This window comes from Typopeltis vanoorti, chromosome 26 (genome assembly GCF_054136105.1).
Source record: "Typopeltis vanoorti isolate ZY-2024b chromosome 26, IOZ_Tvanoo_1.0, whole genome shotgun sequence".
NCBI classification, from domain to species: Eukaryota; Metazoa; Arthropoda; class Arachnida; order Uropygi; family Thelyphonidae; genus Typopeltis; species Typopeltis vanoorti.
In genome coordinates, this window is record NC_143574.1 from 20,440,795 (window position 1) to 20,461,787 (window position 20,993).

Genomic DNA, 20,993 nt, shown 5'->3' on the forward strand with positions numbered 1-20,993 from the left:
TTAATAATGTCATGATCTTTTCTAATATCTTCATTTTTAAAGTGGTTCTGCCACTGATACTATCTGTTTACTCCTTTAATTTTCCTCAAAACTCTCATATATCTACAGTGTTTCCAATGTTTGCTTAAGTTTTTTCTTTTAATACTTGTTTTAAAGTAGTGTCTGTATTTATTTATTTATTTATTCTTATGGCAAAAGCAGCTACAGGTCAATGTCCAGACCAGAAAGCCAATCCAGGGCTTCATCTGTCACCGCGTGGATGTCCTGGAAGCCACTACCACCATGAAATTGGTGCCTTGGGCAATCATTCACAATATGAGTCATCATCTGTGTCACAGGGGAACAGTCACAATAAGGGTGGTCTGATAGTCTCCATTTATGTAGTAGGTAGCCACATCTGCCCTGGTTAGTTCTGATTCTGTTGATAGATGACCAGATCTTCCTAGGAAGGGCAAAACCAGGCTGTGGAGCACAGGAATCTTCAACCAGGAAACCATTTGTTGGAAGATTGTTGGACCATTGTTCTCTCCACATGGTAGGTGTTGATGATAAGGCAGCTGAAGAGAGTTTGTCCATGGACCAGAAAGGGTTTCATGATTGTAGGTGAATAATAGGTGGATTTATGAGACTCTGGTGCAGGGGCAGGAGCGGGTTGCTCATTACTTTATTAAATGCTTAATTGAGGCTTATCGTCTCCGTATATTTGGTAAAGCAATGTTAGATAAGACAGGCAGCCAGGGTAGAGGGGGTGCTTCTCAGTATCCCACTAATCGTGCTCATGGTAGAGTTTAGCTGGGTGTCTATAATGTTAGTGTGTGTGCACTTCTTTCCCAGACAGGGGCACAGTATTCTGCTGCAGAGAATGCGAGGGCTAGTGCAGATGACCTTAAGACATCATCACAACCCCAGGTTGTTCCAGCAAGCTGTGAGATGATATTATTTCTCATTTTAATTTTGTTAGACAGGTTGGTGATATGCATTTTATAGGTTAGGCTTCAGTCCAGGCTCACTCTAAGGTATTTCGAGTGAGCCTGGACTGAAGCTCATGTTCTACCATTTTGTCACAGAAAGAGAGGTTGAGGTGTCGATTTAACTCTGCATTGTTTAGGTGGAATGCTGTGGACACAGTTTTTGTTGGGTTTGGCTTCAGGTACCACTGCTTAAAGTACACCTCCAGGATGTTCAGGGTTGTTTCCAGGTTGGCAAAGGAGGTAGACTGGTGTAGGATAGCAAGATCATTGGCATATACATATTTGCTTGAGCTGGTATGTGGTAAGTCAGACATGTTGATGTTAAATAGTAAAGGGGGGATAACACAGAGTCCTGTGGAGGAATCTGGGACTGCTCTTTTTTCCACCAATATGGACCTGGATCTTTCTGTTGGAGAGAATGGATTCAAAAAACTGGAAAGTTGTTTTGCACCTTATATTGCTTAACTTTAGGAGGAGGCCCCTGATCCAGACTGTGTCATAAGCTGATGTTAGATTGATGAAAGTAACTCTGGATTTAAGTTTCTTCTGGAAGCCTGCTTCAATCTGTGCTGTCAGGGCTAGGACCATCACATCAACTTCTTCCCGGCCTGAAGCCAGCTTTCAATCAGGAGTGCTCTTTCGATGAGTGGTAAAATTCTTTTAAGGAGATAGGTCATAGATTTTTGACATTATCATTATTTGGATCTTTCCCTGGTTTGGACACAGCAATTAGTTTGGCTCCCCACAACAGTTTTAGTAGTTTTCCAGTTGTTATAATATTTGAGAAAAGGGCGGCCAGCCATGTTTGACCTTGCTGGCCGAGATGTTTTAGAAACTCGGGAAGGATATCATCCACTCCTGCAGCTTTGCCATTATTTGTGAGTCTTCAAGGGAAACTGGCTGTACAAGTTCAGGAAGCTCGGAGGCCCTCTTCAGATTTTTCCTGATGGAAGATTGCACAGTTATTTTCCTAGTAGAGCTGGGACTTATCTTGGAGTTTTATTGTAATCATTTAAGTAAATTATTTGCCATTTGATCAGGAGTTAATACTGTCTGTATTATTAAGGCTATCCTACCATTATCATTCTTTTCACGATCCAGTTTCATCTTCCTTGCCATGGATGTCATCACTTGGTCATTTTTTTTTTTTATGTGGCTCATGCTTTAAAATTTTATTTATTCATTTAATTCCCACATGATTAATTCTCTTGACTGGAAATGCAGGAGAATTAATCTTCCTTCAAACATCTCTGACAAACCACTTCCTATGCATTGATTCTTCCACAATGCAGCATCTCATTCCATGGCACTACAAGTTGTCTGTTTTCTTCATAGTTTATCAAAATCACTTGCTTTATAGTTATACATATATCTACTTTTAAATAAAACTCCCATCTGCTGTGCTACCACTCAATACTGTATGATCACTTTTACCAATTGAGGAAAAAGTTACCTCATTTACAGTCAGGTTTTCAGATGTTATTACCAGATTTAATATTCTTGCAACACAGGTCCCTTTCATAATATGCTGCTTAAGAAAGTTGTCCCTCAGTAACTAAATTATTTTCCCTCTTGATGCCTTCTCTCTCTCCAGTCTATGTCCCTGTAGTTGAAATCACCCATAATGATAGCTCTTCTTGTATCCATAAGGTTAAGTTCTCTTCAGTTGACCCCGGTCTATAGTGGCACCCAACAATGTATTTTCTCTGCAGTTAGATTTAAACCAAAGAGTTTAAACAGTCTCAAAACCCTTTGGTTTAACCACTTCATGCTATCACTGTCATTCCCTCTTTTTCTACTGTACTTGACTGCAGTTTATCAATGATTATTAGCAATACGCCCCCCCCCCCTTTTATCCTGCCCATCTTCCCTCAAATACACTATGCCCTTCACATTCCATTCCTGTTAAGGACATCATCTTTTGTCAGCCAAGTCTGTCACTAATGCCAGTAATTTTTGATTCATTTGTATTTACTAATGCTAAGAATTCCTCACATTTATTCCTGATACTCCTGATGGTGAACATGCACAATAACCAATGCCTGTCTGGTGGAAATTCAAACAACTCTATAAACCTGATCTATTCATAAGTAACCACAGTTGATTCTTGAACTAAACTTCCATTCCTGGCTGTTGTTACTACTTCTCCTGTGAGAAAACAACAGACAAAAACTAGACGTGTTGTTTTTGGGGGTTATCCCTTACATTATCACTTCCGAAATTGTGGGCCACAGCCCCCTTGGGGGCCGTTAGTTTTGTTGAGGGGCTGTGAAATAATGAAAACAAATTTAAAATGTTTTAAGACTAAGTAGATTTTTTTATCTTAAACGAAATGTATTTAATTTTTATTTTTTATTATTTTTTTTAAATTTTTTTTGTTATTTTTTATATTTTAATTGATAAAATCACACATTGGTGTTGGTTCACAAATTTTGCTTCCTGCATATTTCTGCGCTCAATGAATATTAATAAATATATGCTTATTCATATAAGTTTCATTTCAAAGGTAATGATGAGAAGCCTAAAAAAGCTTACAACCTCAAAATCTTGCACTTATTTAAAACAGCCAAGTTTCTTGCACTTTAATTAATGCTTCATTGCTATTCTACACAGGTGCGGGCAATGTGCGGTAAAAAATACTCTTGGGGTGCAGGGCGACTGCACTGATAGCACAGATCACATGCATCAGAACTATAAACGCCGTGGATTCCTTTATTTATGTAATTCACTAATTTCATCTTGTTGGTCTGTGGTGTGCCGATATCATTTTTTTTTTTTTTTTCCCCGATGAGGGGGGCCTTGAAATATTTTAATTTTTCCAAAGGGGCCTTTACATCCATAAGTTTGGGAAGCACTGCCTTACATGAGACCTGTTCCAGGCTACTCCAGACAAAATCCAACGGATTAGAGAAAATTTGAACTTAAATTTATGATTTTTAGGATATAGTTTTAGTGTGTGTGTGTATATATATATATATATATATATAATAAATTTATTTTAATCCTTTATCCAAGTGTAAGCAAACAAACTTTGCACCTGAAAATATCTTCAGGACTGAGTTAAGGTAGTACAACACCAGGCAACTTTGAGCAAAGGTGGACCAAACTCTCATCACTCCTTGTCTCAGTATCTCCTATAATGCAAAGCACATATCCTTGTGGACATGTATACTGCTATGCATTAAGGGAAGGGCCACTACCCAGACCGGTTTCGAGACCTTTATTGAGGTCTCATCAGTGGGAGACAGACCCAAACGTGGAGATACTAAGGCATAAGCAATAGGAGAGGTCATATTTACCTATAGGAGTTGCCAACAGATGTACCACCTTATTATTGAATTACTCTGGATTTAGAGAAAGATGTTGGAAGTTTATTTTTCACTTGGTTAGACTATAATAAATTTAGTTTAATCCTTTATCCAAGCGTAAGCAAACAAAGTTTGTGCCTGAAAATATCTTCAGGACTGAGGTAAGGTAGTGCAACACCAGGCTTTTCTCTAAATCCAGAGTAATTCAATAATAAGGTGGTACACTTATTATTGGTGGTACCCTTCCCTTAATGCATAGCAGTATACATGTCTGCAAGGCTTTGCATTATGGGAGATACTGAGACAAAGAGTGATGAGAGCTTGGTCCACCTTTGCTCGGAGTTGCCTGGTGTTGTACTACCTTAACTCAGTCCTGAAGATATTTTCAGGCACAAAGTTTGTTTGCTTACACTTGGATAAAGGATTAAACTAAATTTATTATAGTTTAACCAAGTGAAAAATAAACTTCAAAAAAAAAAAAAAAAATATATATATATATATATATATATATATATTTTTTTTTTTTCACTTTTTTCTATTTTTATCTTTCTATTTGCACAAACCCAACCCCATACAAAAAGTATGTATCCCTTACATACTATTATTCCTTCTGTCACTTCTATCATCAACTTAATGTTCGAGTAATTGTGAACCCCCCCCCCCATCCTATCCCCAATTCCTTATCCTCTCGTGGAACTAGACACTTAACTCAGCTATGCCCTTCACAGCCATCTCTGCTGTCCTATCATGAATCCCACTCCTCCCACCCATTCTGATAGAGCCACATTTAAAAACCCATTATCTAATTTTTATTTTCCTGCCTGGACAAACTTTCTCCTTCACTCAGATGTAGACCATCCTCAGCAAACAGCTCTCTTAATCATCTCTAATAATACTCTCAAACACTGTGGTACCTCATTTACACTTCCTTGCAGATCATTTGCTCCAACCAGCACAGTCAACTTATCTGCACTGCCTCTTTTCTTGCAGCCTCAGTTACTCTATCAATTGCCCATTCTCTCAAACCACATGTTCAGCATTCAGATTTTATATTCTTGCAACTAAATCTCTTCACTCCCCCAAATTCGCATTCCATATCTACCATAATCTAATTTTTCTCTTAAAGCCTTTAGAATTCTGTGCTGAAAAGCTTTAATATAAATATATAGTTATAGTCATAAAACTTATTATACTCTGTGCCTCATTTTTTTTAAGTAAAGAAAACAGAAAATGATAAAATATATTTACCTTTAAAAAAATTTAAAATTTTACCACTCTTTTGAGTGTAGTATATAAGACCATTATTGGGATCATCTGATGAAAGCAAATGTCAAAGAAAAGAAAAGACTATTGGAGCAAAGAGCAAAATAGATATATATATTTTTTTTTTAAATAAAAAGTCCATAATTCATTATTGTAAACAGCTAAGTCTGATATTAATTTAGTGCTTGGGGCTGTACAGCATTAGGAACACATTTTGTTCCTTTCCAATAGTATTTGCAAAAAAATAAATAAATAAACATAAACAAAATAAAGTTTTTTGGAATCTTTTCATATGATACTTGGTAGATTTCCATTATTTCATACATAAGAGAAAATTTCTCATCATTTCTTTTTAATGATGTGATGCTGGTACACCATCTTCTGAAGTAAGAATTAATAGAATCATTCAAATGTTTTCAAACAATAAACTATTTTTTATCATTATTCCAGTAATCCTGAAGGTATTTAGTCTACAATGTATAAGAAACCACCCAGGAACTAAGAAACCTAGAAACATGGGTACTAAGGTAAACAGGCCAGAATGCCTTCAGTGGTGGAGTGTCGTGTTGTTGCCATAAAACTATGAAAAATGACTGGGTACTCTGAATCATTTACTTTGAGTTGAGCAGAATACAGACATATTCCAGTCATATGACATGTTAGATTCCAGGCCATCGTAGTATAGCAAATCACTGTTTTTTGTAAATGTATATAATGGTTTAATAACATTTTAAGTAGTTATATATGTGCATAAATGATGGAAATAAATGCTTTATTTACTTCATTTATGGAAACAAAAATTTAGAATAATTTTTGCAGATGAAAAATCATTCTGAATAGCTTAGCTTAAGGGAACACACCCAGTTTGGTCATCAGTCTACACCAGTGGTTCTCAACCTTTGTGTAGGGTTACCATACGTCAGCATTTATGAGGACATGTCCGCATTTTGATAATGAAAATATCTGCCAGTGTTGTCACAATGCCAGTGTTGAAAGCTCTTTTCATTAATACAAGCTCAGTGGACCAAGGAAAGAAATAGACTTACTATAGAAACTGTGAAAGGACTTGCTATAGTTAAATTTAATTACAGACATTTTACATGTAAAAATATGTTCGATTATTTGTGTCGAAACAAAGAACTGCTAAAGAAAATTAGGTCTAGTGAAAAATATGCATGGGCTGCAAAGTAATGTATGTAGTGTGATAAGTCTAATTCTTTTTCATGTAGGCCTACTCTTGTTTCATAAGACTTATGATGACACTTAAAATCTCATATTTTTGTGTGTTCTAATAAGCATACTCATCACATCTAATTAATGAAAAGCTTACAAAGGTAAAAATTTCAAACATATGTATTTATTTTTGTGTTAGATGTTTGTGTCTGGAACGAGTTGGTCAGGCAATGGGGTGTCAGCATTTTGGCATTTTAGAATACGGTAACCCTACCTTTGTGAGATCATTGTATGGTAAATTCTTTTTTTGTAAGGGCTTGGTCCCAACAAATTTACTTGTAAAAATACCTTTCCAATTTTTTTTTTTAAAGTTCATACATTAAACTAACATAAGTATTAATAATTAATTATGACATAATCATAGAGTATTACTACACTTATGCATACAGTGTGGCATGTTGACAAATATAAAATTGCATTTAAATTAGTTATCAATCACTGGACTAATGAAATCTTGTAGCATATTGTAGTTTCCTTAGGCCATCATCATTAAATTAATTTGTGCTGATTTTAATTGACATATCCCATTCTGATCACCAAAAATGTATAATATTATTCAGTGTAAAATTGATTATTGTATTATTAAATTAATTTTAATGATGTTGGTTTAAAAAAAAAAAAAACAGTAGTGAGAAAAATATTTATGCATCGTAACTCACCATAGAGGTCAGCTGAACAGGGGAAGCAGCAGAAGGATGTCAACTTGTCGGCAAATAACTTATTATCACATATACATGCCAAATATTTATATATGTAAAATATGTAATTTAATAAATAAAAATGTATATATCTCTCAATTCTAAACATTAATTAATATTTTGAATTTAAAAATGCAGCACTTTAACACAGCAATTATAAGTTATTGAAAAAGTTAAACTTATTTTTTTTTTTTTAATTACAACTGAGTTTTTGAAGGTTTTAATTAAGCTAGCGAGACTTTTTGTTGCTGTTTTCTGTCCGTTAAATTATTAATTCTGGGATGAATTGAAGCGATAGCCAAGGGGTGACAGTCAGAAAATTGCATGCAGTTCCTCTGTTTTGTTTTAAGCACAGTCACGGCAGAAAATGCAGTTTCACAAAGATATGTGGTGGAAAAACAAAGAAGAAATCTCATTGCTATTTCATGTAAATTTAGATATTTATTTTTCATTCTTATCCAGAATTTCAAATTACTCATAGAATTAAAAGTACTTTCCAGTCCTTTGTCCGATGATTATTCAATAAGTTGAAGGGTTTCTTCATGGGAAAGGGCTGTCTCTTTGTGTTCAACAATGGGGTTCACAATCCACATATTTTGCCCACGGGGATCCTCATGTTCAGGATAATACTTTTCAAAATGATGACAACGACATCTTCAAGTGGGCTGCGATAATATCTGAAACTGGATTCTATGAATAGAAATCATCTGCTTCCATAATATAATCTGAGTATGACTGAAACATTTCATTATTTCTTTCTGCAATCATATTAAGCCAGAGTTTGAGTTTCTTTTTGAATGATTCGATCTTGTTCCAAGCATTAAATATTGTATCTGGTCCTTGAAGTTTTGAATTCAACTTGTTTATGTAAGAAAATACGTCTGAGATATGCCAGCTTGGCTACCCATTTCTATCCTGGAATTAATGGGACAGTAGAAACAGCTCAACTTCTTTTCAGAGTTCATATTACTTATTGAGAACTTTACCGCAGGACAGCCAACGAACCTCCGAATGGAAAAGAAGATTTTGATGATCAGAGCCCATTTCATCTCACAATGCTTTTAACAGTCTTGTATTTAAAGCACTGTTTTTTATATAATTAATAACTTTAACAAATTGAGACAGGACTTCATTAAGCTCAGGTGCCTTTTTTTTGGAAGCCAGGTTTTGCCTATGAATGTAGCAATGCGATGACAATAAGTTATTACCTGCCATGTCCTTAATTTTGGTGAGTAAACCTGAATTTTTGCCTGGTTGACAGGCAGTGGCATCAGTGCAAACTCCAACTCAATTTTTCCATTTGAGGCCTCTCTCTTCAATGAAACCATTTAAAACTTGAAATCACTGCTAGTAGTGTGTGTGTGTAGGTAATTCAGAAATACTTAAAATGTCTTCCTTCATGTCACTTTCATCATGGTCAATATATCATACATACATAAGTAAAATGCTGTTGTTCTGTAGATTAGTCATTTAGTCCAGTTGTAATGCAAACAATTTTGATGATTTTTTAATTTTTTCAATGAGTTGCATTTCTGTATCTTCTGCCATATCAGATATCTGCCTTTCAACTGTATCATTCAACGATGGGATGTCTTTCATTTTACTTGCCGCAGGCAGGCCTAATACTTCATTACAAGCAGCAATCAAAGAAGGCTTAATGAATTCTTCGCCAATGGAATACAGTTTTTTACACATTTAGCTATCTATAATGATATTAAATAGGATGCCATCAGAAGTGAAAGTGTCAGTTGTTCAAGCTTGGGAAATAATTTTCTTTTCTATTTTAAGTGCATCTCTTTTACGCATAAAAAAAACTTCAATGGACTTGTTGACTAGATCGGAATGTTTTTGTGTTGAGATGTCGGGTAAGTCGCGATAGCTTCATTTCCCAGAACAGTAGCACAAATGACACATTGAAGTCGTGGCAATTGGTCAGTGTGAGGGCATTGTATGAAACCAAAAATTTTAAATAGCTATCCATATACTTATGATTGAATGCAGACTTTTTCTTCTCTGTGCTGGTAGTTTTCCCCTCCTTTTGTACATCCTGGAGATCGCTCTGTAGGCTTGAGGTGGACCAATCACTATTTGTTGCATCACAAACACCTTCAATAAGAGATTTCTTAACACCAAAATTAAACAACTTCCCTTGTTTCTTATTCATATTAAAATTTAAATCTGTAGGCCTATTACTTTTAAAAAAAATCACGGCACTCAGATTTCAAAACAAGCACTTACACACTGTAATGCGAACTTGCGAAGAAACAGTATTCAGTATTACTAGATTTGAGAACCGGATACAGACCGCCTTGATCTTCAGTTTCAGTGGAAAAATTTTCTTTATGCTTCCTTGCTGATTGGTCACTGACATTTGTAATACAGATATTATTTCATTCAGTTTTGAGAACAGAGGATACATAACCCATTGTTGTAATCGGCTTGCAGACAATTTTTATGACCTGTCATTAAGAGCGGTATTCCCTTTCCCGAATATTGAAAGTTTCTGAAAATTCCGGATCATTCATGAATACTTCCATGTTTAAAAATATGTGGCTCGGTCACTAACATTTGCTATATAGATGTTATTTCGGCATTCTGGGTCTGAACTTTTTGACACATTCACAAATATTATTCTCCTCAGAATATTTCCACTATAAAATATTTATTCATGAAAAATGCTTAGAAAACTAAAATGACAAATTCCAGGAGAACCTCTCACTGCCCAATATAACTGATGCCAGGGCCCAGTAGTTGAGAAACACTGGTCTACGCCATTAAAAGGTTTTCCATTTTGTAAATAAGATTGTCATGCTTATGGATAACAATAATATAAACTAGCGTAACACTTTTTACTCCACTTAAGAACTATTTGTTTTTAACAACTGTAGCCTATCCCAGTGTTCGATACACCATCGTCCCTTAATTTAAGAATTTTAATCTTAGTGCATAAAGTAATCAACAGATAGTTCTAAACAGCTAATAAGTCACAGCAAAACATAGTGATGTAGTGAGCATCGACATCATAAACAATCAATTTGCTTAAACCATCGTATGAGTAGATCGTAAAGTGAAGTTCTGTAAAGCACGGTATTACTATATATACCGTCCAGCCCATACTGCCAAGAGATTATTGGACTGAGACCATCAGTATTGAACATGGATAGTCATTGTCTGTCTTGAACCCTGCTAAATTTCCTGAATGCAGGTATTTCAGAGAATTCTCTGCATTGAAAGATATATGCAAAAATAATAATAATAATAATACAATCCTTATCAAAGTGAATAAGTGTAATGCCTAATCATCTTCATCAGTTCAGATTGGCCATGGTAGACTAACCTAATTAAATGATTGTAGATTGGTCATTTATCATGCATAGAAAGAAATGATATTTACCAAGAAATGAAAAAAAATAAAATAAATGATTACTTTTTGGCCATTTAAAATTATTGATAGATAAACCTTGATTACTCCTACTTTTTCAAAACTATGGATTATACAAGACTCAGAAAATGAACATGTTGCTGAGGTATAGCCAGGGCTCAACAAATTATGTAACATCTTACTTGCCATTGAATAAAATGTATTTGCCAGAATGTCCTATTTTAATAATGTGTCCCACATTATGATTAATAGAACTGTACTATTAATCATAAGCTTTTTGATTAATTTTGAAGGTTTGATTAATTTTTGATTAATTAATTTTGATTACTTTTTGAAGGTTTTTTCCCTTCATTAAATAAAAAGTATTCTATTCTTTCTAGTCTGCAGTTGCTTGCCAGCTAGCAAAGTCTACTCACTATGGGTGAGTGGGTGAGCATATTTGTCGAGCCCTAGCTAATGGCATCAATAGCTGAAGCTTATGTAACATTTAGATGAAGCAAGTTTTTTCACTTAGCTATGCTACCAATTATATATTTGGTTTAATCCTTTATCCAAGTGTTAGCAAACAAAGTTTGCGCCTGAAGTATTTTCAGGACTGGGACAACTCGTGGTAAAGGTGGTATAAGTTCTCATCACTTGCCTTAGTATCCCATAATGCAAAGCACATCTCCTTGCGGATATGTATAATGCTATGCATTAAGGGAAGGTCACTATCCAGACCGGTTTCGACCTTTATTAATGTTTAAGTAAAGACCTCTCTAAAAATTAGGTGGTCCCCCAGACCACTCCCTACGAGTGACCGAAGGACCTTCCAACTCAGCAGTGGCTCCACCCCGTGACAAGCTCACCCGACCACCAAGCAGAACCATAATCTCAGCGGTGTCCCAACTCAGAGACAGACAAAAACCTATCCCCGAGCAGAGCCATAATCTCAGCAGTGGCCCCACTCAGAAACAGGCAAAAACCTACCCCTAAGCAGGGCCTCTCACATCTCAGAGAAAGCATCCACTTCTGTGCAAAAGTACATCAGTGGGACCCAGATCCAGAGGTGGTGATAGTAAGGTGGAAGTAATTGAGAAGTTATATTTCCATATGCAAGTTGCCAAAAGGTGTCACACCTTATTATTAAAATTCTCTGGATTAGAGATAAGTTGATGGAAGTTTTTTCACTTGACTATGCTACCAATTATATATTTGGTTTAATCCTTTTAAAAGCTTCCATCAACGTATCTCTAATCCAGAGAATTTTACCAATAAGGTGCGACGCCTTTTGGTGACTGGCATATGAAAATATGACTTCTCCATTACTTCCACCTTAGTATCACCACCTCTGGGTCTGGCTCCCACCGATGAGACCTCAATAAAGGTCGAAACTGGTCAGGGTAGTGACCCTTCCCTTAATGCATAGCATTATACATGTCTGCAAGGAGATGTGCTTTGCATTATGGGATACTAAGGTAAGTAATGAGAACTTATACCACCTTTGCCACGAGTTGTCCCAGTCCTGAAAATACTTCAGTTGCAAACTTTGTTTGCTTAAACTTGGATAAAGGATTAAACCAAATATATAATTGGTATTTAGATGAAGCACTTTACCTTATCACTAGTAATAAGGTAAAGTGCCTAATTAAAATTGCTTTTTTTTTCAACTAGCATTAAAGATTTCATCCTTAAAAATTCCAACACATACATTTCGTGGTTAGTGATTATAACATCACTCTTTACTGATATGCTCTTTAAAGAAATCTTAGATTATTCAAATACAGTTACTACATGATATCACCACCAGGAAGTTAGCTAGGGAGGGACAGTCACACACTGCTAGCAGAGATGCCTCTCTTTCATAAACAGCAGTGATTGGGTTCTAATTTCATTTATAAGGCCTTTTCAGCTGACGGTTCTTCTGGTCTTATACAAAGGATTTTCTATCCCCCCCCCCTCCTCCCACACACACACCTTTCCAGAAACTCAGATCTTGCCTGGGACCTTTTTCACACAAATACAATAATACAGTGGTAGAGATATAAATGTGAGAAGCTATTCCTTGGTCCACCTTCAGCATTAAAAAATTCATCCAATGCCAATAAGTATGGTTGCCTCCTAGTTGATTTCTTAAAATCGGTAGACCGTAATTATGAGTCTTTCAGTCAAGAACTCCTAGCTGTACCTTCATAATATTATGCTAAATTCAGGACTCTGGATATATAAAATTTCTTATTAATTATGCTTATACTTTTTAATGTATTTTAATTACATGGTATGAATATATTCCTTTAACATCCTTTTAGCAATAATGTTGGTCTGTTTGCAAAAAAATATATCTGATAATGTTATATATATATATATATATATAAACAAATATTTTTTTTAATAGTTGCAGGTTCATTTGTTTATTTGAGCCAAATATTTTATCCTGTAGGTATACGTCCAAGCAGTCAGCCACAGAAACAGACAGCCCTAACATCAAAATTAACTGTTCAATTAAGACGTGGAGGCCCTCGTAGTAAACAAGCTCCAGTGCCTCCAAAGAGGACTAGTTCTTTCCGAGATAGCACATACCAGGATAAACCGTATGGTAGTGAAGAAGTTGCAGAAATAGTGAAAGAAACAACTAATGGCTTAGAGAAAATGTTTGAAACTATAAATAAAGAAATACATGATTTAAATGGTAGTACTGGAGAGAATGAAAGCGATATGCAGGAACGAACTCCTGACACAGAAGATTCAGAAAGCCATACTGCTGTTTCTATTGCAAGTGTTCCTAATCCTAATAATCCTTCTCAGCAACAACAGAAGCTAAAGAAGGCACGGACTTATCCTCCTAACATTCAGCAGCGTACCAAAGAAAATGCTCAAGGTAATAAGACCCAGCCAAAGAAGGTACAAATTGCTGCTCTTGAGGTACAGAATGTTAAAAGGGCAATTAATCGGTATGGAACATTACCTAAAGGTGCCCGTATTGGAGCTTATCTTGAGTCTCTTCGCCAGCATGGTCTACATGCTGGTGCTACTCCTCCAGAATCTGTTGTGGAATCTGAAATTGATTCTTTTCATGATAACGAGGCTGATGCAGCCACCAGTCACCCAGTGGAGTTGATGAAAAATAAACAAATTAATAATACAGCCTTAATTAGTACAAATCAGTTTGATAGTAGTTCTGTTTCTCGTACTAGTCACATGCTAACTCTCAGACAGAGACAAGATTCTGAAAATTCTATGCAGTTTCCACATGGTCTCTTGCGACAGAAATCAGATCTTACATATACTAAAGCAGCAGATGTTTTTGAAACAGGATCAATTCCAGAAACACATCAGATAGTAGTGAAGCCAGTGCCATCACCTCGACTTCCTCGTTCCAAAAAATTGGAAAAAAAATCATCTAAAGAAACTATTAAATTGGATTCGATGCAGGATTATAAAACAGGACGAGATGCAGTGAGCGAGAGTGCTGCTCATTTCGGAGTTAGTCTAAAACATAGAGAGCAACCTGAAGAATCTTTATATCCATCCACACAGTCTCCACCTCCTTTTGGCTGTGGACTTGTGAGGCGTACCTTAAAGAAGAGGCCTAAAGATAGGCCTCCAAGTCCACCTAAACATCCTCTTATTAAAAGTGGTTCTCTGGATGAACAGCTTAGTAGGAATTCAGAAAAGATATCACTTTCTAATTCTGCATCTGACAGGGTTCAGAGTCCAACTCCATCTTCTTTGGGATCCATTGCAAATAGTCCACAACAAGCCAAAGAAATCAAAGATGGTGTGAGTATTGCACAAGTTTGGCTGACAGAAAACAATCAGTCAACTGTATCCCGTCCTGAATATTCATCTGTTTCTAATTCTATACAACCTCCTCCACCTCCTCCTGAAATATGTAATGAAGATAAACCAGTTCTCAAACCTGTTGTAGCAACTAAATTTAAAAATCCTGAACCTACTCATAAAAATCCAGCAGCACAACTTGTATCTGAATTATTTGAAAGTTTGAAATTAAAAGCAAGAAAGAGAGCAGTAAAAATGGGAGATGCTTCTGCACAAACTTCTGAGATGGCCTCTTCTTGCACTGCTTCACAGAAATCATTAAAAGAATCTCCTACTCAGGAACATCATGAAAACATAAGTATGGAAAATCAGAATGATGAGGTAATGACTGCCATTCATGATGAGTCCAAGCAGGAAATAGTGTTAAATGAATTAGAAATGCAAGAGAAACCATTAGAACAAAAGGAAGACAAGAAAAATTCACAGAGAGCTACTTTTGAAAGGATGTGTACCTCTTTGGAAGAGGATAAACTTAAAGAACAGAATTCACCTCCATTGCAGAGGGTTAGTGTTCTATCTGATGGAGAAATCAAACATGAAACTAGTGATCTTACATATGTAGAAAAAACAGGTATTTCTCAAGATGAAGAAGAGAACAAACGACATAGTTCAGGCAGTATCAGTAGTTTAAAAAAACTCTGGGAAAGAGAAACCGGTGGTCACAATGTTGAAAAATCAGTGCCCTCAGACATGAAGAGGAGGGTTAGTCCAAAAATTTTAGCCCAACATATTGAATCTCGTCTTAAAAAAAGTCATGAAACAGATATCTGTGATGCCAAATTAAAATTTGATAGTACAGAACCAGAAAAGGGACCTAGAGCAGGAACTTGTTCATGGAAAGGTTCACCCCCTCTCCCTAATAAAATAACTCCTACTAAAGATGAGATCCCCTCTCAACCAGTTGATGCTGTTGAAAAAGCAGAGGATCCAAAGCAAGATGGTGAAGTGGAAACAACAACACTTTTAAATAAAGTAGAGACACCCGAAGGAGTGGACTCAACTTCTCAGTCAGTGTGTTATCAGTCAAAGCCTCAGGTGCCATTAAAGCCCCCACTAAAGGGCTCTCGTACAGTTCTTCCATCAGGTGCTGCTTTAAAGTTAGGTAAACTAGGAACAAAACCTCAAGTTCTTCCGAAAGGTGCATTACCTAAAGGTCCAGATAGCCCTACATCTTTGCAGACACTGGACCAAGGAGCTAAAGAAAAACTTGGTGATAAAACTGAGGAAGATGAGGATAAAAGTTTAGATCTTGCAAGTACAAAGACATCTATTCTAGAAATATCTTCTGCTTTAGAAAATAGCATCATAGGACTGAAGAATGTCTCTGTAATTAGTAGCATGAGTGTAATTCAGCTTTCCGATAAAGTCCAACTCTTCCGCACTTCTTGCTGCAGCTATGCAGAAAACATTCCTCCTCATGGACGTTTTCGATTCCGCGAGCTCTTGTCCCGCTTAGAAAACCAAGGAGAGCAACTTCGGACATGTAGTAGTAATAACAGCAATGACAGCAGCAGTAAGTTGTTATCAGATTTGGAAAATACCATTAGGGACCTTGTTAATGTTGTACAGCGATGAATGCCAGTGAAAATATGTATAGAGGTCACAAGCTCGTGTGCAGTCTGTCTCCTAGCTGGCATTAAGAATGCATAATGAAGTGTTGATGGTATCTAGTCTAATTTAATTGTATGTTGTAGTGGGAAAGATTTATTGTAGAGGTTGCTTTTTTGGACCAGTTGCCTAATAATCAGCTGAGCTATAACCTATTCAAAGCCATAAGTGTTTTTCAAAGAAAGCAGTGCCATTTTGTTTTGGTGGATGAATAGTAATTATGTGCTCTTGATAGATTAGCATCATGAAAACAAATCAGGGATAAGACTTTGCAGAAAAGCTTTATTGCCTGAATGTGCATTGGAATGTGATGGCATCTTTAGTATTTAATACCTTTTTACAGAGTTCATGTTGCAAACAACACAGTAACTTTTTTTAAATCCAATGCTTCTTATATAGACAACACAAGATGAAATATTCAGGCAGCATTTAAATACAGTTTTATAATATAGTATTGAGTGATAACCAGAGAAAAGATTCTATACATATAAAATTAAAATGACAATCACTCATAAATGTATGTCTGCAAGAGGTCTGTTATCGGTTATATTGATGTAGTGGCTATACTAGATATATGAAAATGTAAAAGAAAAAATTGAAAAATCATTTGATAATGCAGAAGGTAGTCTTTTTGACATTACTTTCGCATCTGCTGAAAGATAATAGTTTTTATTCTCAACATAAAAATGCATTTTTTCCTCGCAGAAATGACAGCATTTTCCTATATGTTTTTTGAAAATATCATCTGGACTGCAAAAACAAAATTTGTTAATAATTGATTAGTCAAGGAAGTGTGGGGGGGGGGGAGTACATTTTGTATAGCATGGCATAGTAGTGCTCACATAAAAATAGTTATTGATAATTGTTATAATTATTGTGGTAATCATGTTTAAAAGAAATCAATTCTCCTTCCTAGTCAACTTTTTTTTTTTTTTTTTTTTGTTATTGTTTAGTTTTTCATAACTATCAATGTCAACTACTATTTTAGATGCATACACTCGAAAAACAGCATTTTTGAACTTTGCTTTCAAAGACTGAAATCCAGTTTCCTAAATCAAAGGCTCAATGTACTGATGTCCATACTGTAAATATTGACTGTGATACAGTTAGGACATTTAAATCTCTCACTGTTTCTAACTTTGTATAAGTATTTGATAAGCAAGCACAAATTTCTTTATTTTATAGAGTTAGGACAAATTTTATTTTATTTTATTTAAGATTTGTAATTGGTAACATTTTGTAGAGAGAAAGAAATGAAATGGTGATGATATGGTCAGGTGGAAAATTGGCTTCCATTTGTACTGCAAAAGTATGCATTATTATTGCAGACGTGGCTGAAATTATTATTGAAAAATGGGAGTGAGCTGTATGAGATTATAATACAAATACGGGTAAACATTATCTTGCTAAGGTTTTGAAGATTGCTAATCTTTCAGTAGTATTCAAAGTCCAAATTTGAATTCAAAGTGACTGAAGAAACTAATGTGTTATTTGCATTGTTAAAAGTACTAGTGATTATATATGTCATATTCAATTTTCTTTTTATTTTCTGTTGAATCAAATTTTATTGTACCTTGATTCTTTTTTCTTTTTCATAACATTTGCAAAACACAAGAAAAATATTTTATATTGTAATGCCTACTGTCTATTCATTCCGTGCTACTGATAGTCAGGCTCCTTGTTTATTTTGGAATATAAATTTGTGAATGAAGATTAGAACTGTTTTACTATTAATGTTTTTAATAGCTTTATTTTGGGATTTTTTCTTTTTTCTTTTTCGATTCCTTTCATTTCTTCCCCCCCTTTCCCCAGTAGGTTCAAATCATTGTTTCTCACATAGAATCTTAAGTGAAATTAGGTAGGGTGGAATACTTTAGAAAGGATACCTGTGATAAAAATTTGCACATCTTTAGATAATTATTTATATAAATTATTAGAAAATAATAATTGCATAAGAAATTTAGCCAGAACTAATAACTATCATTTGAATACCTGACATTAAAAAAAAAAAAAAAAAACATATTTATGATGTTGCAAAATTCAAATCATGCATAAAAATTAATTTATGTAATTGACATTTCATTTCTTGCTGTTTCTTGTTTATATTTAAGCACAGTTTCACTTTACTTGTATCAGATGCTACTCTATAGTTACTCTATACCATATACTTAAAATACAATTTTTTTATATTTCGTCTTATATAATTTTTTTTTTGTTTGTTTGTTTTTCTTTGCAAGAAGAAAAGCAACTGGTGTCTTAAATTTATTTTTATTTACTGAGTATTTACATAGTTATATTGTACAGAAATTAACAAAGATCTTTTTCCTATACTCATAATCAAAAGACTGATTAATAAAAATAAAAATTATTTGTGCACAAATAATATAGCAGTTGTGTTTGGAAGAACTCTGCATTCAATTTTAGGTTTTTTGAATAAAAAATTAGTCATGTCATGTTAATGTAAAGAATGCTAGTCTTAGAAACATTTATGAGAGTCGAGTCTGTAAATGGCTGTACTTTGTATATGCTTTCTTTATAGTGCTTTAATTTACTTTCTTGTTTGAAAAAAAGAAAAAATCATTTCATCATAGTATTTCATTCTAAGAATCATATTTTAGATTGGGAGAATTATATCATATTTTCTAGCTTTCCTGAATGAACTGGTTAACAAAAATCCAAAAAAGTTGTATGCTCTCTAAAAAAATTCAGTTTTAAAGCCTTTTAGGGATTTCATTCACATTTTTTTATGAAATCTGCTATCCCTTCTTTCATTTCATTTCAGTTATTTTTTTTTTCCTCAACATATTATCAAAATCTTTATTACCCCTTTCCTTTCCCCACACGTCTTCCTCATTGCCACTTCTAATAACCATAAAAACTGCTTACCACAAAGCTTCTTTGTATTATGTTAAATGAAAACAGTGTAAATACAATGCATTACAAATTTTTTTTGAATAGATCTATATAGCACTGTGCCATCTAAAAAAACAAATATTCTTTGTTTTTTTCCCTAAATATCTTGAAACAATACAAAGCATGTCTTAAATTGATATTCCATTTAGAGTTTTATGAATTGCAAAGTAGTAAAATAAAGGAATAAAAAGTTTTTATGTTCACGATATGTAAGGATAATATGAGTATAATTAAAGAATAGAAAATGTTGTACAATGTTAATGTCAAGCAAAAATCTTTTAACATCTAACTATAAATTTAATTTGCTACTAAAATATATATAGCCTCTCAATTTTCCAGAATATTTTATATTTCAGAAATTTGTGTGATATTTCAAAGCTTAAATTTTGTTTCTGTTCTCCTTTCTTTGCTACATATATACACTGAGATTCTGCGAGACTAGCAAACTTAAAGTGAAAGGAGTACATTTTTTTTAATGAATGTGTTCTGACAATTAGAAATTTTTAATATAATTTATTAAAAACTTCATTTTTTATCATTCAACTTTTTTTAGCAGAACTTTTTTGATTAGAAATATGAATTTCATTCAGCTTTTTATATACCGAATAATCTATCCTTACATACAGAAGCATTTAACAGGCATGTAAAAGATTTTGAAAAAGCTGTTGACGAGAGAATTACTCCTGAGAATTAATAATCTGTGCAACAGATACCATCTATAAGTACTTCTCTCCTGTATTTTCAAACATATCTTTGAGTTGTAACAAGGAGTATATCTGTGAAAAGAACTTCATCAATTGTCTGAGTCTGTTATTGCATTTATGCATAATATGTAATTTCCAAGGTTGGAAAAGCTGTACCTTAATAGAATTTGTACTTCAGGTTTTTCATTATTTGAGACATTAACATTATCAATTTTTGCAAGTTTTTCCACTATGGAAAGTATATTATACAAGAAATCATATTCTTGTTTTTATTCTTATTTCATCAAGTGTAAGCAAATAAGTTTGCATATGAAATACCTTCGCAATTAGGCTACTTGTATATAAAGAGAGCAACTGACTTCACATCAAGTTTCTCTGTATTCCCTAACGCTCACGCCACAGCCCATTGAATTTAAACCAGTTAATGTGAAATTATTTGCTCTCTGTATAAGATGCCAAATCATGAAGATATTTCATATTGAAACTTATTGCTTACACTTGGTGAAATATGTATAAAAACAAATATATAATTTTTTGTCAAAGTATAATATACTTTCCAGTTGCAGCCAAAACCTTGCTACAGCCCTCTGTAATACAGATCATTGTAATAATATGGTGACACTATTTTGTTACATGCATATGGAAAAATGACTTCTACTTTCAAGATTGCTCTTGATATTTCCATGGGTCTAGTTCCTCCTGTTGATACCTCAATAAAGGTTGGAATCACTTTGTTTACTTATTTATTATGCGTGAAAGGGAGGGTGTTGTGCAATATGAGATGCAGAGCAACTTGATGTGAAGTCATTTGTTTTCTATATATAAAAAGAATAGTTATGAAGATATTTCACATGAAACTTTTGTTTGCGTACGCTTGGGTAAAATAAGGTTGAAAACAAGAACATATAATTTCTTAATAAATTTAACATATATTCATTAGTTGTGCTCTTTGTCTGTGGCAGCTATTCTGTATAGACATCTAGTAGCCTGCAAATTGTCGTGGTTATATTTTGAGAAAAGGCTAGCAAGGTCAGCTATTTTTTTCATCCTAGGAGGTTAAAAAAAAAAAAAAAAAAAAAAAAAAAAAAAACAGC

General features: G+C 34.3%; 1 protein-coding gene across 1 annotated transcript in view; it reads left to right on the forward strand.

Moving 5' to 3' along the window:
• Positions 1 to 20,629, forward strand: part of LOC150092387 (uncharacterized) — a 265,602-nt gene extending 244,973 nt beyond the window's left edge. The window contains exon 11 of the mRNA XM_090415087.1: positions 13,275 to 20,629. Coding sequence (XP_090271213.1) covers positions 13,275 to 16,249 — 2,975 coding nt within the window. The 3' untranslated portion in view covers positions 16,250 to 20,629. The remainder of the gene's footprint in view (positions 1 to 13,274) is intronic.
• The last annotated feature ends 364 nt before the right edge of the window (positions 20,630 to 20,993 follow it).